This window comes from Cherax quadricarinatus, chromosome 86 (genome assembly GCF_038502225.1).
Source record: "Cherax quadricarinatus isolate ZL_2023a chromosome 86, ASM3850222v1, whole genome shotgun sequence".
In the NCBI taxonomy this organism is placed as follows: domain Eukaryota; kingdom Metazoa; phylum Arthropoda; class Malacostraca; order Decapoda; family Parastacidae; genus Cherax; species Cherax quadricarinatus.
In genome coordinates, this window is record NC_091377.1 from 4,348,949 (window position 1) to 4,370,015 (window position 21,067).

Here is a 21,067-nt window from a genome sequence, read left to right on the forward strand (position 1 = left end):
CACTACCATAGCACCTATTACCATTGTTATCCTCCACCACTGTAGCCAAACATACACCATCATCAAACAAAAAGTTTTAAAAAAATCAGGAAAATTAGACAATTATAATAATTAATCATTTATTCATATAAACATAGTATAATAAAGGAAGCCTATGAATTAAAATGACCCTGAAATACAAGGTGAAATTAATTCTCAAATTAATTACATTAGGTAGATAAGCCTATTTATCAACATTGCAATAACACGAGATATATAATATCAGATGATGCAAGCAAGTATGGTGCCTAGAGCTTCTTTGCTTTCCTGGGGCGTGGAGAATCAGTCTCCATTATTGGAGTGCTGTCTGTGAGGGACACCACGTTCATACCACCCATCGTCAAACCCTTTACTGCAGACTGAAAAAAAAAATAAAAACTACGAGTTAACATTCACCCTAACAAAACAGTAAATATACAATGTAACTGGGAAGGGGGAAATGTCACAACTGACTTGAGAAAACAAAAATCATGAAAATACACAATCTAATCCGCCTTTGTATAAAGACACTGGTACAGTTCATGGCATTAGTGGCAACGTTTCGCCAAGAGTGGGAAGAGTCAGGCAGTAAGCTACGAGAGGGTAGTAATAGTCGTGGTGGTGGTGGTAGAAGAATTGTGGCGAGATGGGTTGGGTTTGAAAAGGACCCATCAATTGTACTACTACTATCACCACTACCCTCTCGCATCTTACCATATGACTTCTGCCACTATATATATATACTCGTCCTTAGTTCTGAATTAGGGCTGAAAAAGCCACTCGTGGCGAAAAGTTTCCTCTAATGAATGTCCTCAACTGTACATTAGTGTCTTTCTACATTTTGTCAGTATCACCATACCAGTTTTCAGCCTAACTTGCATCAAGCTCTTCATGGGAGGTCTACATAATTTTTTTTTTTTTAATTTTTGTACACAGGGAAACAATGCTTCAAGGTATGTACCTATGCCTTTACTAATGGGGTTGGAGCAGAATTTTCTAGGGAGGGGGATCGAGTGTTTAGGCCTAGTTAGTGTTTCATATTAGAAAGGCTATGTAGGCTCAGTGCCTTCTAAAGGGTTAGGTGAATTAGATCTACTGCCTTTTTGCTCAATACCCTCTCAAGATGGTAGGGCATACCCAGTACTTTTCAGTGGAAATGGGAGGAGGAATAGGTTCACAATGCCTGCAAAGGGAAAATATGGTGCCACTGTGCCAAAAAAATATTAGGTCTATAGCTTTCAAAAGATGGATTTAAATCATACAACTTATGGAAAAATGGAGAAAAGGCCAGTACTTTTCAAGGAAGGAAAACTAGTGCCTTGCAAAGGAGAGGCGTGTGAAGTTAGGCTTAGTGCAGTGACTTGTTAGGTCTAAGCCTAGCTTTTTTTATATATATATTTACCATTAGGCACATCCCTTTTACTTTACACTAACATTTCCAGCAGCTAACCCTTAATTTTCTCGCACAGGACTTTTAGTGTTATCTAATACAAGATGACATTCTAGAAGGATAAACAAGAGTACCAGTGCCTTCTAAAGGGTAGAAGGGAGTAAGACCCAGTACCTTCCAGAGAAGACAATCAGCCCCAGTACCATAACAGGAAGAGATTGGGAATGGGGGGGGGGGAGGTTCAATGCCATCTATATAGTGGTTTGGTCAGTGCCAGTGATAATCTATGAGAAAAGAGGTTAAGGTTCAGTGCTGTCAGAATTTACTGAAGGATAAGGCAAGCAGGCACAATACCCATGCAAGGTAACAACTGGCAGTACATACTCTTGCAAGGAAAAAGCAGTATCCATACAACAAAAACTTAGGCGGTGCCTATTCAAGAAACAAGTAGGCATAGTGCCCATACAAGAGACAAGACAGACCATTTCTGTAATAGGGACAAAGCATGGGCAATGCCCATATCAGGAGAAAAAGCTTAGGCATAATGCTTGTTACAAGAGAAAAGGCATAGGCACAATGCCCATACCAGGGGAAAATGCAGAGGCTGCAATTCCCATATCAGGGAAAAAGGCAGAGGTTCCAATGTCCATGATAGGGGAAAAGGCAAAGCTCCAATGCCCATATCAAGAAAAAATAGGCACAATGGTCATACCAGGGACAAGGCATAAGCAAAATGCCCATTAAATGCAGAGGCCACAGTACCCATATCAGGAAAAAACAGGTAAAATACCCGTTAAAAAAAAAATTGCCTAAAGTGCAAAAAGGTGCTGGCAGTGCCCGCACTCGAGCGACGACCGGCAGTGCCCGCACTCGAGCGACGACCGGCAGTGCCCGCACTCGAGCGACGACCGGCAGTGCCCGCACTCGAGCGACGACCGGCAGTGCCCGCACTCGAGCGACGACCGGCAGTGCCCGCACTCGAGCGACGACCGGCAGTGCCCGCACTCGAGCGACGACCGGCAGTGCCCGCACTCGAGCGACGACCGGCAGTGCCCGCACTCGAGCGACGACCGGCAGTGCCCGCACTCGAGCGACGACCGGCAGTGCCCGCACTCGAGCGACGACCGGCAGTGCCCGCACTCGAGCGACGACCGGCAGTGCCCGCACTCGAGCGACGACCGGCAGTGCCCGCACTCGAGCGACGACCGGCAGTGCCCGCACTCGAGCGACGACAGGCAGTGCCCGCACTCGAGCGACGACAGGCAGTGCCCGCACTCGAGCGACGACAGACAGTGCCCGCACTCGAGCGACGACAGACAGTGCCCGCACTCGAGCGACGACAGACAGTGCCCGCACTCGAGCGACGACCGACAGTGCCCGCACTCGAGCGACGACAGTCAGTGCCCGCACTCGAGCGACGACAGACAGTGCCCGCACTCGAGCGACGACAGACAGTGCCCGCACTCGAGCGACGACAGACAGTGCCCGCACTCGAGCGACGACAGACAGTGCCCGCACTCGAGCGACGACAGACAGTGCCCGCACTCGAGCGACGACAGAGTGCCCGCACTCGAGCGACGACAGAGTGCCCGCACTCGAGCGCCGACAGACAGTGCCCGCACTCGAGCGACGACAGACAGTGCCCGCACTCGAGCGACGACAGACAGTGCCCGCACTCGAGCGACGACAGACAGTGCCCGCACTCGAGCGACGACAGACAGTGCCCGCACTCGAGCGACGACAGACAGTGCCCGCACTCGAGCGACGACAGACAGTGCCCGCACTCGAGCGACGACAGACAGTGCCCGCACTCGAGCGACGACAGACAGTGCCCGCACTCGAGCGACGACAGACAGTGCCCGCACTCGAGCGACGACAGACAGTGCCCGCACTCGAGCGACGACAGACAGTGCCCGCACTCGAGCGACGACAGACAGTGCCCGCACTCGAGCGACGACAGACAGTGCCCGCACTCGAGCGACGACAGACAGTGCCCGCACTCGAGCGACGACAGACAGTGCCCGCACTCGAGCGACGACAGACAGTGCCCGCACTCGAGCAACGACAGACAGTGCCCGCACTCGAGCGACGACAGACAGTGCCCGCACTCGAGTGACGACAGACAGTGCTCGCACACAAGCAACGACAGGCAGTGCCTGCACATGAGCAACGACAGTGCCCGCACAATATACAATGCATGTACATGAGGTGGCCACTAATGGGATAGGCCCTAATATTGTAGTAATGGGTAGGGATTATTAACATTCTCTAGTTCTAACAAATGAGTCATTAGTGAAGTTTAAACCATGTTCACACACCTGCATTCATCATGTACAAGGGACCAGGAGTATAGATGCAAGCTATAACTTGCGAAATCAGTCGACAAGAAAATACGAGGCAATGAAGAAAATCTACAAACCCGTCAGTAAGTGTAGCAAGCAAAAATGTTAACGTGTAAAATGACACCATTCCGATGAAAACAATGGTTGGCTACTGATATATTGTTGCAAACATGCTGCAAATGTTTGTAGGTAATTTAAGTGACATTTGGCAAATTCATTGGGTTTTTGTTGCTAAGCTTTGTAGGTTATTTTCACAAAAGTGACATAAGGCAAGTTCATCAATTTTCTTCTCAGTGCTTCACAAAACACTTAAGAACACCTACACTACGACTGATACTGTAGAAACTACTAGCACAAGCCTATAAGAATTAAATTAAAAAAGAAAAAAAAAAACTACAAGGCTCTAAGGTAGGCATGTTAACCTTGTGAGGGGAATGGCATGTTATCATTCTGAAGGGAATGAAGGTATGAACAATGCCTTTGTAGCAGTTACAGACAAGAATGTCTAAGTGGGTATACACAAAGCTTCTCAAGAATGGTGGTACTTTTCAAGAGTAATTTGAGAGCTTTCTGCAAAAACAATTGTTTTCTAGAAAGAAAATCTGAATATGCTATGTGCAAGTTAATAATTGTGTAAATCAAGTTTACTCAAACTTGTTTTTAATCACGTCAAGTGTCAGCATCATGTATCCCACCAGAGCATATTTTCACCGAAAGTCTACAACAGCTGAGTTAAAGTCTGATAGTGTGTTACTATTGTAAAAGTGGTGGGAGTAAATGCATGGTAAAGGCAGTTAGGGGCTGATACACTTAATGGGGAAAAGCAGGAGGAATGGGAATTACACAAAGGGAACTGAGGGAGGATAAAAGCAATATTAAAAAAAAAAAAAAAATTATTTAAGCTGTCTATTATGGGATTAGTTGCACAAAAGAAAGGTCAACACTATAAAATAAGGGTAGGATCTAAAGAAAAGACAAAACTGCTATATAATGGGTTAAGGTAGGTCCACTTTAAATAGGGAGGGGGATGGGTTGGACATAGGCACTATAAATGAAGGTAGGTAGGATAGGTGCAATATAAAAAAAAAGTCCACTAAAATGTAGGATGGTGCTATTAAAGATTAGGTGCCCTCCAGGTAGATAAGGTGAGGGGGAGCAACTGTACGATAAAAAAAAATTAAAGGCGATAGGAGTGCTTAAAGGAAAAAGGTAAGCAGGTGCACTGCAACGGGGCAAAGGTTCTCTTCAGGAGAACCTTTGCCCCCCACAAAACCAAGTGTAGAGTAAAAGATCCAGGCAGGTGCACAAGGAAAGGAGGCACCTGAACTACAAGAGAATGCCTTAACAGGAGGGGTGGGGGATCAGTGCCCTATAGATTACCTTGGAGATTTGTCCTTTAGAGGCAACACTGCAGAAGGAAATGAAATGGCACAGGTGCACTGCAAAGGGGGGCAAGTGCACTGCAAAGGAAAGGTAGCAAGTGCACTGCAAAGGAAAGGGAGCAAGTGCACTGCAAAGGAAAGGGAGCAAGTGCACTGCAAAGGAAAGGGAGCAAGTGCACTGCAAAGGAAAGGGAGCAAGTGCACTGCAAAGGAAAGGGAGCAAGTGCACTGCAAAGGAAAGGGAGCAAGTGCACTGCAAAGGAAAGGGAGCAAGTGCACTGCAAAGGAAAGGGAGCAAGTGCACTGCAAAGGAAAGGGAGCAAGTGCACTGCAAACGAAAGGGAACAAGTGCACTGCAAAGGGAGCAAGTGCACTGCAAAGGGAGCAAGTGCACTGCAAAGGAAAGGGAGAAAGTGCACTGCAAAGGAAAGGGAGAAAGTGCACTGCAAAGGAAAGGGGACACATGCACTGCAAAGGAAAGGGGGCAAGTGCACTGCAAAGGGTTGCGGCAAGTGCACTGCAAAGCGGGAAGTGCACTGCAAAGGCAAGGGGGGGAAGTGTACTGCAAAGGAAAAGGGGGCACAAAAGCACTGCAAAGGAAAAAGGGGCACAAGTGCACTGCAAAGGTGAAAGAGGGCACAAGTGCACTGCAAAGGGAGAGGGGGGAAATTCACAGCAAAGGGGGGGGCAAGTGCACCACAAAGGAAGAGGGGGGCAAGTGTACCACAAAGGAAAAGGGTAAGTGCACTGCCAAGGAAAAGGGGGCACAAGTGCATCACAAAGGAAGAGGGGCAAGTGCACCGCAAATGAAAGGGGGCAAGTGCACCGCAAAGGAAAAGGGGGCAAGTGCACCGCAAAGGAAAAGGGGGGCAAGTGCACCACAAAGGAAAAGGGGGGCAAGTGCACCACAAAGGAAAAGGGGGGCAAGTGCACCACAAAGGAAAAGGGGGGCAAGTGCACCACAAAGGAAAAGGGGGCAAGTGCACTGCAAAGGAAAGGGGGGCAAGTGCACCACAAAGGAAAAGGGGGCAAGTGCACTGCAAAGGAAAAGGGGAGCAAGTGCACCACAAAGGAAAAGGGGCAAGTGCACCGAAAAGGAAAAGGGGGGCAAGTGCATCGCAAAGGAAAAGGGGAGCAAGTGTACCGCAAAGGGAAAAGGGAGCAAGTGCACCACAAAAGAAAAGGGGCAAGTGTACCGCAAAGGAAAAGGGGGGCAAGTGCACCACAAAGGAAAAGGGGGGCAAGTGCACCACAAAGGAAAAGGGGGCAAGTGCACTGCAAAGGGAAAAGGGAGCAAGTGCACCACAAAAGGGGGGCAAGTGCACCACAAAGGAAAAAGGGGCAAGTGCACTGCAAAGGAAAAGGGGGGCAAGTGCACCACAAGGGAAAAGGGGGCAAGTGCACTGCAAGGAAAAAAAGGGACAAGTGCACCACAAAGGGAAAAGGGGCAAGTGCACCACAAAGGGAAAAGGGGCAAGTGCACCACAAAGGGAAAAGGGGCAAGTGCACTGCAAGGAAAAAGGGGGGCAAGTGCACCAAAGGAAAAGGGGGCAAGTGCACCGCAAGGGAAAAGGGGGCAAGTGCACCACAAGGAAAAAGGGGGCAAGTGCACCACAAAGGAAAAGGGGGCAAGTGCACCACAAAGGAAAAGGGGCAAGTGCGCCGCAAAGGAAAAGGGGGCAAGTGCACCGCAAAGGAAAAGGGGGCAAGTGCACCGCAAAGGAAAAGGGGGCAAGTGCACCGCAAAGGAAAAGGAAGCAAGTGCACCGCAAAGGAAAAGGAAGCAAGTGCACCACAAAGGAAAAGGGGGCAAGTGCACTTCAAAAGGGGGGAAGTACACTGCAAAAGAAAAGGGGGGCAAGTGCACTGCAAAGGAAAAGGGGGGAAAGTGCACCGCAAAGGAAAAGGGGGAAAGTGCACTGCAAAGGTAAATGAAAAGGGGCAAATGCACTGCAAATGTAATTGAAATGGGGGTAGGTGTACTGCAAAAAAAAAAAAAAAGGAGGGGGGGGGGGGGAGGTCAGTGTAAAGGAGGGAGTAGGTGAAGTTGCAAAGTAAATGCACTATTAAGGAACAACTCTAGTGTACTAGAAACAAGTGATGGCAGGGGGGGGAGGTTAATTTACTAAGAAGGGAAGGAGAAAGCTACAATCTTAACAGGGAAGTAGCCCTACTCGTACTCAAACTTACCTCTCCACCCTTCTATAATGGTCTATCCCACTTTTTAAGCTAACCTAAACCTTTAATAATTAGTCCATCCCCCCCAACCTTCCATAACAGGCCTATTCCTCTTTCTATAAGCGCCCAACCTTTCTGCAACGGTCCCCCTCCCCCAACCATCCGGCAATACTCATCACCTTACCTTTCAATTATGGGTCTACTATCTGTCCCCTACCCCCAACTCTCCAATGTAGAACTACCCCAATCTTTCCACAGAAAATAAAAAAAATACCCCGGACCTTTGTTACCAAACTCCCCCGGCCCTTTCTGTAACCAAATTCCCCCGGCCCTTTCTGTAACCAAACTCACCCGGCCCTTTCTGTAAAAAAAACTCCCCCGGCCCTTTCTGTAACCAAACTCCCCCGGCCCTTTCTGTAACCAAACTCCCCCGGCCCTTTCTGTAACCAAACTCCCCCGGCCCTTTCTGTAACCAAACTCCCCCGGCCCTTTCTGTAACCAAACTCCCCCGGCCCTTTCTGTAACCAAACTCCCCCGGCCCTTTCTGTAACCAAACTCCCCCGGCCCTTTCTGTAACCAAACTCCCCCGGCCCTTTCTGTAACCAAACTCCCCCGGCCCTTTCTGTAACCAAACTCCCCCGGCCCTTTCTGTAACCAAACTCCCCCGGCCCTTTCTGTAACCAAACTCCCCCGGCCCTTTCTGTAACCAAACTCCCCCGGCCCTTTCTGTAACCAAACTCCCCCGGCCCTTTCTGTAACCAAACGCCCCCGGCCCTTTCTGTAACCAAACTCCCCCGGCCCTTTCTGTAACCAAACTCCCCCGGCCCTTTCTGTAACCAAACTCCCCCGGCCCTTTCTGTAACCAAACTCCCCCGGCCCTTTCTGTCCCCAAACGCCCCCGGCCCTTTCTGTAACCAAACTCCCCCGGCCCTTTCTGTAACCAAACTCCCCCGGCCCTTTCTGTAACCAAACTCCCCCGGCCCTTTCTGTAACCAAACTCCCCCGGCCCTTTCTGTAACCAAACTCCCCCGGCCCGTTCTGTAACCAAACTCCCCCGACCCTTTCTGTAATGATACTACCTCGCCTTTTCTGTACGCTTTTAATGCAACTACCCCAACAGCTTTCTAGTTTCTTTAGTGGAGCTACCCCCCCACCATGGTATCAAGGTAGAGCTACCCCCTGCCTTGGTATCAAGGTGGAGCTACCCCCTGCCTTGGTATCAAGGTGGAGCTACCCCCTGCCTTGGTATCAAGGTGGAGCTACCCCCTGCCTTGGTATCAAGGTGGAGCTACCCCCTGCCTTGGTATCAAGGTGGAGCTACCCCCTGTCTTGGTATCAAGGTGGAGCTACCCCCTGCCTTGGTATCAAGGTGGAGCTAAGCCCCACCTTGGCACCAATGTGGAGCTACCCATGCCTTGGCATCGAGGTGGAGCTACCCCACCTTGGTATCAAAGTGTCAGTGATGGAGGCTGTAGTTTTAAGCTGCAGTAGTTTGAAATGTTAACAATGGGGTGTGGAACAAGAGAATAAAAGGTAGGATTTTAAAGGGAGGTACTGTATAATATATAGGGGCAATAAGGGGTACAACATAAGGAGCATGAAATCCTGATTCTCTTAACTGCCAAGTACAAGAGATGCTACAATTCATTATACACTTAAGTTTCTTGGGAGCAAAATCCAAGGAGGATGACACTGGAAAGAGGGTGGAAGGAATAGGTTGTTCGTGCAAGAAGAGACTGTGGGTGAAAGTGGGTAGCTAGTGTAGAATTTACAGAGCACTAACTTAAAGCATACTATGCATTAAAAATCATACATCCACTCAACCTATTAATTAAACTACACTTCCAAAACAATGCAGAAAGTCTAAATGTTAATCCATTACAAATGCCATCAGATCACATAGAAGATTCCCCTAAAATTTAAGGTCTACACATTATAAAATCCATGCCAAATCCTCAAGGCCTGAGAGCTGAATTATCAAAATACGGGTCAGTTAGCAGCATGCTGTAAGCTGTATACGTACAGGCAAGCAGGATCATTAACAATGAAGTGAAAGTTCAAAAGAAAACTCAGGACTGGGGGGTTCTGGATATCTAATGTGATCTGTACAGTCTGAAAATTACTAAAGGCATTGAATATTCCACATAAAATGAAAAAGACTGATATTATGACTACTGTTTAATATTACAATAATCATCACAATGTAATAGAAGCTATTAAAATCTCTGCTACATCTCTCAATTCATGTGCATAACCATTTTGTTTAAAGTGATAAGTCACATGATGAGCCAGTGTAAAACATAATTACCAGGGAAGGTAGTGGGAGGAGTATTAAAGTTTAATCTGAAGAAAGGTAGTAAATCTACTCGAAGCTTCTCAAGAAGTGTTCCCTAATAAAAGCAGGTCACTTTGTAAGGGTTGTTCTAGTAAGAAGAATGGGGCACATTTGGAAGACCAGAATCTAGCCTATCTTTTGCCTGAAGATTGGAAAAAAAAAAATTCTATACAAGGGAGGGGAAGGTAACCCCCCCCCCCCAACCCCAAGGAGTTTTTGCAGAGGGTGGGGAAAAGGAATTTCTAACAGTGATTAAAGCTTCTGAGATGAAGAGGTATTTGTATTTGGCTTTATTCCATTCACTACTTGAAAACAATCCACCTTAAATGACTTTTATTCCTTGAATTTTAACTAACCTTTAGTTTACTTTTTACAAACTTGCATCTCACTTGGTTTCTCTAAAATACGATTTTAATTTTTGAAGTTACTGTAGTTTCTTTCACTAATATTGCCAATCCCCTCCTCTCTTACTGCCTTCTCCTCACTAATTATACAAAGAAAACAGTAATAGGGAGATTTAGGATGGTATGTATTAAACTCAGAAATGGAAGATAGGTTGAAGATAGGAATGCAACTGGTTGATCAACAGGGTATAAATCTGAGGGAAATTGAGTTGTAGGAGGCATTCTAAGAAGGGATGAAAGTGGATCACAAAATTTAAACAGCAACTTCAGCATGAAGCATAGAAGTGGACATTACAGGTCCGCCATCACAAACCCGGCAATCAGTTATTCGGTTCCTTCATTATTCGGCACTAATTTTGGCTAGCATAATTACAAATTTCCAGGGTCGCCACACCAACCTGCTGGTACCGTTTGGTGGCGCTACTTGCTGCTAAGTCATTCTAATTTCTTTTTCTCCTTTTGTTATAATCTTACTTTTAAAGCTCTAGCCAGATTCCAATGAATAAAAGAAATGCTTCTCGTTGTGTAAAGCACCTACACAGTACACTGCCCATTAAAGATAAGGTGGCTTGAAGCCACTGTTGGTTGTCATGAGCTCAGTCTCGTGATGCAGGAGAATATGCTTTATTATTACACTAATATCAACACTACAGCTTATTGCCTATCACAATTGATCTAATGACATAATAAACAATATAAATAACATAAAACATGTTAAATACTCCAGAATGAATAATAATTGGCATAATACCGAGCAGTTCGACGGAGGTATGAAGAGGATATGGTATGTACAAATACCATTCTCCTATCCCTGTCTTGGGGGCTTATATTAGGGAAAACGGAGTATAGCACAGGGCTAATTGTGATATACACTCGTACTGCACCATAAACCTGAAAAGTTATTTTCTCTATATAGATTATCACACATAGCAGCACGTGTAGAGAACCTAGGATAACCCAAAGAGTCAGACAACGTGGCATACTTCTAGTACCTGGCTTGGGTTAGCCATATATGATTTTTGGTAAATATTAAATTCCCAGCCAGGGTAGAAACATTGGGTGTGTTTCTTTACACTTGTTGTCTATGTTCACCAAACAGTAAATGGGTACCTGGGTGTTAGCCGACTGGTGTGGGTGTTATCCTGGGACACTGACCTAATTTGCTTGAAATACTCTGCTTAACAAGCGGCTTTCTATATAATAGCATGTCACTGATGTCAGCTAGGCCTGTATACATTATTATTGTTGTTATTTTCTCAATTGTTTGTTGGGTTATCTTATTGAAACTTGGGCAATGCGTGATGGAAAGATACTTCTTAACGCACATTAAAAATGAAAGAAATCAGACCATAAGTAGCGGAGTTCACTTCTCAGCCATTAGTGGCCGCTTAGCGGTATATTTTTGTATGGTTATATTTATTTTCTTGTTTTTTTCAGTCTCAATTGACAGAATGAAAGATACATTACAGAAATAGATATGATTTTGATTGCTTTCATGATGAAAAGTACCTTGAAATTGCACTCACAGTAGCAAAAATGTTCTACTCTTCAGCGAATCTCAAGAGTAAACAAATGACATCACCGTAAAATACCTGTCCGCCTGCCAGTCCAAATTCCAATACGGAATCAAGAATGGGTTGACATTATTTAATACAATTATTACAATAATGCAGCAGTATGCATAACAGTAAACCTTCTATTATTTTTTTTTTTGTGAATAATAATTCCAAATGGAAAGCAAGGGAAATATTAAGAGGGGCCTGGAGCCGTGGCTAATGAACAGAGAAAATGTTATTTTAGTGCCAGGAATGTCTGCATTGTTTATTCTGGACCCTATTTTGAAATTGGCATCTGTTGAAATTTGTGTGAAATTGGCCAAATTGCCAATTTCTGACCACTATATTGGGTAGCTGAAATAAGTGAATGGGCAGTTTCTTGTACTCAGTCGACAGACTAGAAGTAAATAAGTTTATTCAGGTATATACAAATACAGTTACATAGATTATCATACATAGCAGCGTATGTGTAGAGAACCTAGGATAACCCAAAAAAGTCAAAGTGACTTATTTCCAGTACCTGGCTTGGGCTTGCCATATGATTTTTTGGTAATTTTTTTTTTTTCTCTCTCAGTTGCTTGTTGGGATATCTCATTGAAACTTGGGCAATGTATGATGGAAAGATGCTTCTTAATGTACACCAAAAATAGACTGACAATAAATAAGGGAGTTCACTTCTCAGCCATTAGCCGCCTCTTTGCGGTATATTTTCGTATGGCTTTTATGGTTGTATTCTCGTTTTTTTGGTCTTTTGATAGAATGGAAGATATACTACAGACAGAAGACAGACATGATTTTGATTGCTTTCATGACAAAAAGTACCTTGAAATTGAGGTCAAAGTAGCGGAAATGTTCAAGTTTTGCCGATGCTCAATGAACTTTGTGCAAGTCAAGTTGGTTAATTTTATTGAGTGTATTCTAACCTAACTACTCTGTAATCCGGCACACTACGGGTCCCAATGATGCCGGATTTGTGATGGAGGACCTACACCTGGTTTTAAGGATTATCAGGAAGTTAGGTAAAAGTTGTCAAACATGGATGGAAGTGAAGAAACTTGTACTTCAATAATCTAATAAATTGTAGGCACATTCTTTGAGCAATGGCTAACGCCACTGAAAAAATTATTAGGAATAAAAGTTTAATACTTAAAAATATTAAATTCTTAGCATGCAGATGGGCATTTAGGGGCTGTGGTAAGACAGGAAGAGACTCAGTCATGGGTTGTAGGCAACGGGTATTCAGCCAAAAACAGAACACCCTATTAAACACTTAAAAAAAATTTCGAGATGAAATTCCCAAGCCAAAAAAGTAGTGGTACAAATTACATTCCTTTTACTTAAATAACTGAACACTTACCATCCGACCAGCTCCTAGTCCGTACACCTTAACCCTCACGTTCTTGATCCCTCTATCTAGTGCTCGCTGTGGAAGAAAAAGTGTCACTGTTTAATTTACTGTAAAACTGCTAAGATGCTACACTAGTTATTTTTTTTGCTTTTAGATAAAAGTTGGATCATTACTACCTATGTACTTACAAAGTAGAGTGGAACCTCAAATATCAAACTTTCTTCATTCCAGATGGCTGTTCGAGTGCCATTACCGAATGAATTTATTCCCATCAGGAATAATGTAAATTAGATTAGTTCATTTCAGACCCTCAAAAATACACTTATAAAAGCACTTACAAAAATACACTTGCATAACTGGTCGAGTTGGGAGCAGTTCGATATTTGAGGTTCCACTGTATTAGTAAATTAAAAAACCTCGAAGCTATCAAACACCAATTAATGTCAATTGCAAACTAATTTCTTTAGGGTAGATCTAACTCATTGGAAAAGTTTCCACATCTCAACTTTTGAAACATTCATCAACATGTATGAAACCATCCAGAGGTATTACTATCATGTCAAATTGAGTGAAATAAAAAAAAAAAAAAAGTAGGTGAAGAAGTTTTGCATTAGCAGACTTGCTGTTCATTCGTTGTGAATGTGCATGATGACAGGAAAATCTTTTAAACCTTAATTCACATTCAGCATGTACATCTATACTTATGTGCTTAATATTTTTAATCCTGTTAATATTTCCTTTCTAATCCTGGAGGCCTGGTAAAGTCAATAACCTGAACACTGATTTTGCTACTTTACATGTTATGCTTCAAAACTTAACTTCATTCATAATTTTAGGATGCCAAATGTTATTTCTGTACTTAGATTCTATGAACAACTTGCTGTACAACTGTATAACCTCACCAGAAGCACAGACATCACACTTCAAATGACCCTCCAAACTATAATAAACAAACATATTTGCCCTCCCTCATAACTATTGACTGATTAATAACTTTATTAACATACAAAGTTCTTCCATACTGAAATGCTTAGGGGTAAAGGTTAGAAACTAACAAAATTATGTCAGCAAAATTTATATACATTTACATAAAAAAAAAATCTTACCATGGCCAAACTGATTGCTGTAGTCTGAGCAGCAATGTTTGTGCTCTTTCGCGAATTCTTGAAACCTTCTATACCACAAGAGCGAGTAATTTTAACCACACCTGGAAAGAAGAAACAAAACTCTCAATTCTCTGCAATCACTTTTTGCAATAGATACATATGCTAAGTGGCAGTTTCATTTTTTTTTTACTTTCATTTAAAACCTGAAATTTTCTTAAAATAGGAATTTCTTCCTACCTTGAGCATCAGTAAGGCACAGAAGGGTGTTATTTTTTGAAAACTTCGCATGTATTATAGGAAGGTCCGCAAAGCGCACCCCATCAAATAATAAGTCTGAAGTATTTTCATCCGGAAACATGCCATCATACCTAGTTGAAGGAAAAGTCTAAGCTAGACATTACACTAGCAATTATCTAAAGGGAATCAAGTCAGATGTAACTTTTTACGTTAAAGATTTATTTTCTGCCAATACACACGGTATGGTTAAGTATTTAAATTGCCAAACAAACACAGTATACCTATTTCATACCCGTTCACTATCCTAAAGTCTAATCTTTGAAGTCAAACTAACCAAACCCAATACTCTTGGCAGAGACTTACAACAAATATAACCTGTATAATTTGAAGTATTTTCTTCCAATTAGCCAAATTAAAATATAACAGGAATTGTTCCTAGATATATTAGATCCTACACTGGGATTCAGAACAGTCCTTTATAATATATTGCAAACTGATACACCTTGTCAGGGTTAAACTGCAATCAGCAGCACCAATGAGGCATTTTTGCTCAACAGATTAATAAACCTATTTCACTAAATTACTCGATACCATGGACTTTCAATAAAATAGTATTGTACAAAAATTTACACAAGAATATTGCGGCAAGTCAGCAGTAGCTAGGTATTTTCAACACATTTTGTCTCTATTATGGTTATGAATCAACTTTAAACAATCCCTAATTCTCCACCTATTGAAGTGCAAATTCAGTGCCTTCATCCCATCTTTGCTGCAGCTTTCTGATACACAGAATCGACTTGATCATTGTCTATTCAGCGCACTTATGTTTGTTCTATAATAGACCAAAATTTAGTATAATTTAAACGAGGTCTTACCGAGGATACGTTAAGGTACGAAACCTTAAAACTATTACTTAAGCATCTTGATATGATAAGAATTGTGTTAATTTATAGCTAATACTTGTGCACTGTATTCAGACATTTAGGAGAGGACGTGTCAGCAGATGGGTCTATGAAGGATGAGGTGAATCACAGAATTGATCAGGGGAAAAAGGGCGAGTGCTGCACTTAGGAGTCTGTGGAGACAAAACTTTGTCCGTGGAAGCAAAAAGGGGAATGTATGAGAGTATAGTTGTACCAACACTCTTGTATGTGTGAAGCATGGGTGATGAATGTTGCAACAAGGAGAAGGCCAAGGCAGTGGAGTTGTCATGTCTGAGGGCAATGTGTGGTGTGAATACACACATAATGCAGAGAATTTATAGTTCAGAAATTAGGAGAAGGTGTGGGATTACCAAAACTATTATCCAGAGGACTAAGGACGGGTTGTGGAGGCGATTCAGACATGTAGAGAGAATGGAACAAAACAATGATTTCGAGTGTATAAATCTGCAGTGGAGGGAAGGCGGGGTAGGATTGGCCTAGGAAGGGTTGGAGGGAAGGGTTTACGTAAAAGAGGTTTTGTGTGCGAGGGGCTTGGACTTCCAGCAAGCGTGCACGAGCGTATTTGATAGGTGTGAATGGAGACAAATGGTTTTTAATACTTGACATGTGGTCGAGAGTGAGCAAAGTAACATTTATGAAGGGATTCAGGGAAACCGGCAAGCCGGATTCGAGTCCTAGAGATGGGAAGTACAGTGTCTACACTCTGAAGGAGGGGTGTTAATGTTGCAATTTTATAACTGTAGTGTAAAGCACCACTCTGGCAAGACAGTGATGGAGTGAATGATGATGAAAGCTTTTCTTTATCGGGCCACCCTGCCTTGGTGGGAATCAGCCAATGTGTTAATAATAAAATTATGCACTGTTGCCTTTGCTTTAGATTTCTGCTAATCAAAATATGTACCTTCATTTTTTTTTTCCATCATTTTGATTAAGATCTACGGTACTGTACATTTAGTTTACAAGTACCCTAGGTTTTCCCCACTATTAAAACCTTACATTCGTACACATTAAACCCCATATATTAACTTTTGAACACCAGGAATTTGGCCAAAATGCCAATAATAATACACGTATTCACAAGAAGGTGTTAAACTAGTAGGTCACACAATCTTAGAGTTATCGTATGCATGGGCATCCTTTCAATTTATTTTTTAAAAGAATGTAGGTTAGTTCTAATTTCTTGCATATACAATCCATATGGTATACATATGATTTATAGGGTGGGTAATTTATGGAGAAAAATGATACAAGACAAGCAAGGTTCCCACTTAAGAGGGTGAAGGGGAGAAGAGGCAAGGAGAGAAAATGTCAGCTATTTGAAATATCCGACCAATTTCATTTGGCTTTCCACTGCAGCCACTTTCCATGGCTGAAGTTGAAGTCATCAATGTTTCAAATAGCCAACAAGTTGTATCCAGAATCAGGGACATGCTAAAATATAACCAAAAGTCATCAAGCATATTTCAGGCACTGTATACTTCCAGGATTCAAGTCCTGGTAACAAGTTTTCCCCAAATACCTTCATAAATATTACCATGCATGTACTCAAATAAAAAATCACTTTCCTCCACCCACCCCTAATAGACAGACTTGCAAGCCTGTTAGGTGTCAAAGCCCCTAGCACTAAACCTTTTTCAGGTCTTCCCTCCAACCTCTCCTAGGATGACCCCTTCCCTCACCCTAGATTTATACACATTCCTAGTAATTTTGCTCCATCCTCTCTAAATTCCCAAACCACCACAACCCTTTGAATTTTTGGTAACCCTCACAATCTCATGGCTCCAAATTTTCTGCACAATATTCACACCACATCCCCCTAACTCAATGCATTCATAGTGCAGTCAACCTATCTTTGTGAAGGCATGTTCTGATATGAGGGATCAGAATCAAGGAAAAAGACAATATAATTGAATATTAATAAGGCACAGCAATAGGTCTATGGGTATATGCTAGGTAGGTCCAATCTGTAAACTAAGTATTTTTAACATGTTATTTATATCCTTTTAATTTATTCCAGCTTTCTATTTGTACCTTTCCATCATCTCCCCTGAATTCTACACCTTTCCAGAGAGCACAAATTCAGTGTTCCTGCAAGTTAACTGTAAATGCTTCCAAAGGACAGTTTCTGGCTTGATCAGCTACACTGTTGATGCTGCAGCTCAAAAATTTAACAGCATGGCTGATCAGGAACTGATTTGAGCAATTTGTCAAGTTCCCTCTTGAAAGCAACTAAGGTTTTTTTTTAGGGGGGGGGGGGCAGAGAATCCCAGTTATGCAAAGGTGGGTATCAAGGTGTGATCCCTTTACACTTTTTGAGACCCCGGTGTATTTGTTGTTCCCCTGCTTTTCAATGGAGGTATCCTGCACCATCTACTAAGTCTTATCATACATAATTTTGGTGTAGGTTTGGAACCAAACCTTACAGCATCTTTCAGATGTAGATTATGATGCATCTTATGCCTACTTTCTAGAAGTACAGTTCAAGGGACTTCCAGCATTCCCAGTATTTAAGACCTTGGAAAGGTTTCTGATGCAGGGATTAGCTTCTTTTCTGTAGCTGTATTTTCCACATAATTTTAAGCCCATTCTATAATGGGAACACCTGTACTGGGCAGCATAATCTAAACGAGGCATTATCAAGAATATATAATTTGAAGACTGCTATTATTTATACTTTTTATCATAGAGAAGGGGATCAAGGAACTAATAAAATTACAGCAATCATGAAACTGAATTTTGAGGTGTGTATACTACACTACATTGTCTAATTACAAAACAGCTGTCAATCATAAGGGTGGAAAGTAGTCAAAAAAGTTTACAGTGCAGCAGCTCAGCAGTCATATGTATCAGCTAAATATGGATCCCAGAGCAGAAGAATTATGACTGACACAGACTAGCTCATAGGTTTAAGAGGTACAAGTTATAAGACACTTGTAAAGCAGCTTCTTTTGGCACCTTTAATAGGAATAACAGGAGGCCATATGTAACCCATGTAAAAAAATGGTTAAAAGGGTACTGGGGAATTTTTCTTTACAAATATGGGTAGAAAAATATAAAAATAACAAGTTCTACAACCACTAAGACATTCTAAAAATTACTATACACATTAAAGGCAGGACACTAGTAGCAATAAGCAGAGGTAGGGCCAGGAGCTATGCCTTGACCCCTGCAACCAGTTACATAACTACCACAGCTCTGCTGCTACAGTTAATTACAAGCCCTTAATGACCATAACAGCCACGACTGGAGTGGAGAAAGGGAGGGAGGTTAAGGAAATTTGCTCAATACAAGAGTATGTAGTGACTGCTACAAACTTACCTAGGCATTTCTGCCATGTTTTCAGGCTAAATAAAGCTGTCACGAAAAGTGATACAAAAGTGAAGTTTAGGAACCTTTCTTACCAAGTTTTTCCAGAGTTACAGAGTTCAGGTCAGTGACTTGCAAGTTGCAACAAGCAAACTACATTTATTGCTAATTTTAAACACCAGCCATTATTAGTATTATTCAACCATAGTACACATTCTGGCACAATGTCCTGTGTATCATTCAATAAAAATTTCCCTTCACGTGTTGGCCACAATAAGAGTGTAATAAAGTTGGTAGAATTACCGTAATGGCTTGATAAAGCTCCTGGAGAGCGAAACGTTGCCACAATAAATGTCACATTAGTTGCACTTGTGTCCTTTTACTTTACACAATAAGAGTTTTCACCAAGACATAATATGCAACAAAAATTTAGTTTACCAGATATGTACACTAGTAAGATCAGGCTATTTTACAATAGTTTACTTTAAGTTACATTTTGGGTCTTTTATTAATTAAATCACCACGTTCAAAATCTTTAATTTAGGTTTCACAAGTATTGCAGAGAAAAACTTAACAGACTCCAAAGTCACTTTTTTATCTAACAATATTACCGCCAAAACTGCAAAATTACTCAATGATACAGCACATTCAAAAGTCATATTTTTGCTTGAAACTGAAGTTTACTGGGCAAAAAGTATATCATACTTTGTACTGTACTTCTCACACCCAGTTAACTGTTATACTTACTCTTCTGCTGCTGTAGGGAAAGACTTCTCATTTCAAACAAAAATCTGCCTCTGACATTAGAACTTCAAACTGTCTGGTATAAACATGAACATTTGCAGTTAATGTGCATCACTGGTAATCAATCTTCCTTCCCTAAGATATATATCTTAAGGATGACCAAGGGCAACAAAGAGGTTAAGTACATTATCATCTTACCTTCAATAATACTGGCCAAAACTCGCATTACAAGGTAAAATACTTTGGTCCTTATTTAAGGGAGTAAGACAGAGTATGACAGTACAGAAGTGCAGTTAATACATACTTTAAAATACTTTTGGTCCTTATTTAGAGCAAGACAAAATAGAAGAACAGGTAATGTGTTTTATCTTACCTTCAATAATACTGGTCAACAATCGCAAGGAAAAATACTTTTGCTCCTTATTTAGAGAGTAAGACAGGAGAGAATATCAGGTTATATGTAGTTTACAAGTGTGTCTCACTCCTCCACAGATACCTACGTGCCTCTGGGTCTCCATTACACGTACAAGCTACCAAAAGCCGGCAAGAAAATGGCGCACATCAAACTTAGTCATTATAATGGAGTCTGTGTGGTTTATACTCACCCTCTCATGCCTGAGTCTATGTTAACTGCTGCCTCGCCTTCTGTACCCTCGTCTCTCCTGGGCATGGAGGCCAACATCTCCTTACGGTCGTCAGTCTTGTAGGTGGTCGCCCCGGCCTGAACACCTCGCACTTGTTCCACACATCTTGAACTCTTCATTTTCCAGCATATATCGTGCCCAGGACAAACAACCGCAGTTTTAGCCGCGGTTAATGTTCTAGCCTCCACCTGGGCGACTAGAACGGTCCTTGCTACTATACTTCGCAGCATTTTGGACTAAATCACACTCACTCTAGTAAAATACGCCACATTCGGTGCAGTTTCTTCTTTGAAATGGTGGTGGAGTCGCCTCGGAATTCTATGTGTTGCGAGCGAACGTCCTGGTTGAGATAATAATACGCCTCGTTTTTGTGGGATATCTAAGCTAACCGTCTATTGGATAGTGGCTCTTCCGTTGGCCAATGGCTGGGCTGAGACTTCTTTTCCCTGTCAAAAGAGCCAATCAGGTTTCATCTCTGAAAACCCCACTACCTTCATGATCACGTGGTATTGAATACCACTTGGTACACTAAACTTTGGAAACCTTAGCCTGGAGCCGCCATATTCATTGTACTGTATTCGCTTTCTAACGAACAACGCAAAAGTATCGATTAATCATGTAATACAAAATTATAATTCCTAAGAGTTTCTGTACACTTAAACTAATTATTGCCACACGTTACAAAATAAGAAAAATTCATTTTTATTCTCAATCTCCGCAAAATATTCATTAGAAATTGCGTCCATATTTTGACTCATATCTTGAAAATCTCAACAAATTTCTTAATTTTAATCATTATATTCATACAAGAAATATGCCCGGAGAAAAATATAGACAATGGAAGAGATTTTTTGATGGTTTTCAAGACTCCGCTAGAAAACTAAATAAATAAATTTAGCAGATCTCATTTTGCTTGTGAGAGGCTCTTGATCCAAGGAACTGGACTCATCCTCCCCTGCCTTGGATCAAACCTCATTACCACTGCTGGTGAGAGGCTCTTGATCTAAGGAACTAGACTTGCCCTCCCCTGCCTTGGATCAAACCTCATTACCACACATTCCACAGGTACAATATAACCCCCTACAGGTTTAGCGCTTGACCTGATTGAAAATTAGCATATATATATATATATA

The 21,067-nt window shown here is 42.3% G+C and overlaps 1 protein-coding gene across 1 annotated transcript; it reads right to left on the reverse strand.

The window, feature by feature from the left end:
- Positions 1-102: 102 nt before the first annotated feature.
- mRpS11 (mitochondrial ribosomal protein S11) lies at positions 103-20,247 on the reverse strand. Its single transcript, XM_053797490.2, has 5 exons — positions 19,896-20,247; positions 14,297-14,427; positions 14,060-14,160; positions 12,963-13,028; positions 103-398 (listed from the first exon to the last, which is right to left on the reverse strand). Exons 1-5 carry the CDS (start codon positions 20,162-20,164, stop codon positions 288-290), a joined length of 678 nt encoding a protein of 225 aa, XP_053653465.2. The 5' UTR covers positions 20,165-20,247; the 3' UTR covers positions 103-287.
- Positions 20,248-21,067: the final 820 nt, after the last annotated feature.